The sequence below is a fragment of the Apis dorsata genome, unplaced genomic scaffold (assembly GCF_000469605.1).
Source record: "Apis dorsata unplaced genomic scaffold, Apis dorsata 1.3 scaffold_129, whole genome shotgun sequence".
NCBI classification, from domain to species: Eukaryota; Metazoa; Arthropoda; class Insecta; order Hymenoptera; family Apidae; genus Apis; species Apis dorsata.
The window spans coordinates 535,517-539,234 of record NW_006263422.1 but is presented as its reverse complement, the minus strand read 5'-3'; the positions used below and the strand labels follow the sequence as shown (position 1 = coordinate 539,234).

The 3,718-nt window shown below is 15.0% G+C and overlaps 1 protein-coding gene across 1 annotated transcript in view; it reads left to right on the top strand.

The window, feature by feature from the left end:
• The window catches only part of LOC102676509 (S-adenosylmethionine decarboxylase proenzyme-like), a 4,369-nt gene extending 1,775 nt beyond the window's left edge, over positions 1-2,594 (top strand). The window contains exon 2 of the mRNA XM_006612906.2: positions 2,474-2,594. Coding sequence (XP_006612969.1) covers positions 2,474-2,564 — 91 coding nt within the window. The 3' untranslated portion in view covers positions 2,565-2,594. The remainder of the gene's footprint in view (positions 1-2,473) is intronic.
• The last annotated feature ends 1,124 nt before the right edge of the window (positions 2,595-3,718 follow it).

The window sequence follows — 3,718 nt, the reverse complement described above, 5'->3', positions numbered from 1 at the left end:
TTTATCTTTTATTTTATAATTTTATATTCTAATAAAAAATTAAAATATATAAGATTTTTGTTAATGACATTTTATACATTATTGATTTACATAGTACTTTCGAGAAACATGTAGTACTACATATATAGTTGTATAAGATATATTTGTATAATTTATATAATTTTCTATAAAAGTGTATTTTCATAGCAATCGATCAAATATTTCAAATTAATATTTTTATTTTTCTAAATTATGTATATATATACGTGTATATATATCTGAAAAGTAAATACAAATTACAGGAATATTAAAATTATTGAATATTAACATTAAAACATTGTTATTATAATTATATTAAATATTTATTATTACTATTTATAATTATTATTCGTTTCGAATTCTATACAATAATTTTAAATATAGTAATTATAAATTATTTAATAGATAATATGAAATTTTCCAATAAATATGAAATATTGCATATTAAATATTATTATTATTATTTGAAAAATGTTTCTCATTATGACTTATTATGTACCTTCCCGTAGAAATTTAAGCGCGCCATTTATGAATTACAAAACAACGATATAATCGAAGTAATAAATATAATTTATGTAAAATTTATTATAAATTTTTTAATTATGAAATATCATTTATCAATATTATTTACTATCATTCATTATAGATTTAGTTTAGATATAGGTTATATTTGTCAATAATTTATTAAAATTTAATAATAGAAATAAATATTAATAAATTTAATTTTTTAATAAATTTAAAATAAATTTATTTCTATTATATGACCATTTTACTGTAAACATTTGTTTTAAGAAAAATTTATAAAAAGAAACTAATAAAAAAACATAATCATTTTAATTTGTATATAATTAATTTAATTAATTGAATAATTAATTTAATTAAAATTTAGTATTATTACAGTCATATCGATATCAAATAGAAAGATCGATAATTCTTCAATATTCAACTTTGTATTTGAATAGTTTGGATGTCATCATTCATTTTATTAATCTATTAGAAATTATTATTAGAATTCATTATTTGGAAATTTAATTTATTTGATTTTCTTGAAATATTTAAAATATAATTCTGATATGCATATATAAGTGCTTTTGTATATTTCAAAAAAAAACTTATAAATTTTTAATTGATTATACAATAATTGTTCCTCTTTAATAGAAAAAATTATAATTATAAATTTTATAATAGAGTTATATTTATCTTATATATATATTTTATATATTTATTTAAGAAAAAATAAAAAAGTTATACATAAATGTTAAAAAAATGCAAATTTGAAATTAAATGTGGTAGAAATTATACATATATTGTATATTTTAATATATTAACATTAAAATCTAATTCTTAAGTAATATATTTAATATCATTCAATAAATATGAATATATCAAGTAAAAATTGTCTCGGATAATTCAACATTATTAAGAAATATAACAGGATTTTTTTAGGGAGTGATAAGTGTAAAATATAAACAGATAAAATTGAAAAGAGGAAGAATATTTTATCATTTTTAACACGTGCACAGTACATGTATTTTATTAGTATTTATCACTTGGATATTTGTTATGTGAAATATGCTAGTAATAGAAACATTTGAATATTAAAATATTAATATTAATTAAAGTTTATTAAATAGTGCAACTTTTTTCTAATTTCATTTGAAATAACTTGGAATCAGTTATTTTGTATATAAGGTATATAGGATATATAGATTCACTTTATATACCAGGTGATTCATTTTGTATACCGAGTGATTCACTTTGTATATATAATTGTTGAGATAATATATAATGAAAAAATAATATAAACGAATTAAGAGTTAAACAAAAAAAAAAGATAACAATAATTAAAATTATTGTTTGAAGCTTCGTTTCTGAATATAAGACGAAAAACATAAATTTTATTTTTTTTTTTTTGATTTTTGCATATCAAATCATCTCATTATTTGATTTTATTACTTTAAATTAATTTATTCTAAAACACATTAATTAATCTATGATACTTTATTTCTTTTCTAGATAATATAAATTTTAATATTATTTTAACATTTTAATATTGGATAATATAAATTAATATAAATTTAGATTTGATATTAAAAATTAAATATTAAAAATAAAATTAATTTTTTTTTAAATTTAATTTATATTTTTAATTTTTTTTTATATAAATTGAGTTTATCGATATTTGAAATACTTTAAAGTATATATCTATATATATTTCAAATAAATAAATTAATTTTATCATATAAATATTTTTAGGATTTTTAAAGATTAATAAGTTGAATTATTATTTATTGATAATATATATATATATATATTAATGATGAATATAAATGTCTTTAAATAAATATTTTTTTTAAAACAACTAATTAAAAAATAATAAGAAGAATGATAAATTTTATAAATGATATTTTTTGTATATCAATTGATATTAACCAAAATTAATATTTTGTTTCAGATGGAAATGGCAATCGTTACTAAAAATCGTTCGATGTGAGATTATCAGCATTTGTCGTACTGAGCATGTAGATGCTTATGTTCTCAGGTAGATATTTAAACTTTATATAAATATTTAATATCTTTAATATTATTTTATTTTATTTTAATGCAAATGTAAACTTTATTATGCGTATATTGGTTATTATATATATTTTATTATTAATTTGCTCAAATATCTAGAAGAATATCAGAAAATACAGAAAAAAATTTGAGATGAAAATTATGAAGTTGTAGATTAATAATTAGATAAATATACTTCTAGTTTACATCATGGTTTTTATGTTCTATATTTTAAAAATAAATCGTGCAAGAGATAAATAAATTTCATAATTATCTTTATATTAGCTAAAATTATCTTTAATCTTTAGTTAAAAAATATCAATTCTCTTTAAAAAAATTTAATACAAATTTAATACTTTATAATGTTTTATAACATTAAAATAAATCTAAGCATAATTGGTTTTCTTTTATACTTTATATTTTTATATAAAATATTTTTCTGTATTTACATATTTTTCAAAATATATGCTTGTAAAAATTAAAATAATAAAAAATAAGAATTTAAAATTTTACGGTTAACTGAATGAAAAATAATTATTTAACAAAATTTTTAATTAGTTTTATTAAAAAAATGAAAAAAGAAATGAATTACTGAAAAAAAAGAAAGAAAAAAATGTGATGTTTATCAAAAATATTTTGCAAGCAAAGATAAATAATTATATTCTTTTTTTTAACTTTTATCATTAAGTTTGAGATAATAAGATCATTAGAATAATATACAAATTTTATATTTTTCGATTAAAATTATGAAATTAAATAAATTTTTAATCTATAAAGAACAAATAGTACAATTTTCATATTGTGAAGATACAAATACAAAATTTTATCAAACGCATTAATATCATGAAAAAATAATTTACGATACATTATCATTATGTATTTTAAAGATTTCTTGAAAACAAATATATACAAATTAAATATATACTTGTTATATATTATAATTAAATATATACTTGTTATATTATATAATTAATATTATTAAATATATATTGTTATATATACTTGTTATATATTAAAAATAATATATAACAAGTATATATAACAATATAATATATGATATATAATATATGATATATTAAAAATATAGGAATTATTGATATTTCCTTAGATTATATTTGTTTATTCTATTTTCTTATTTCTTTTT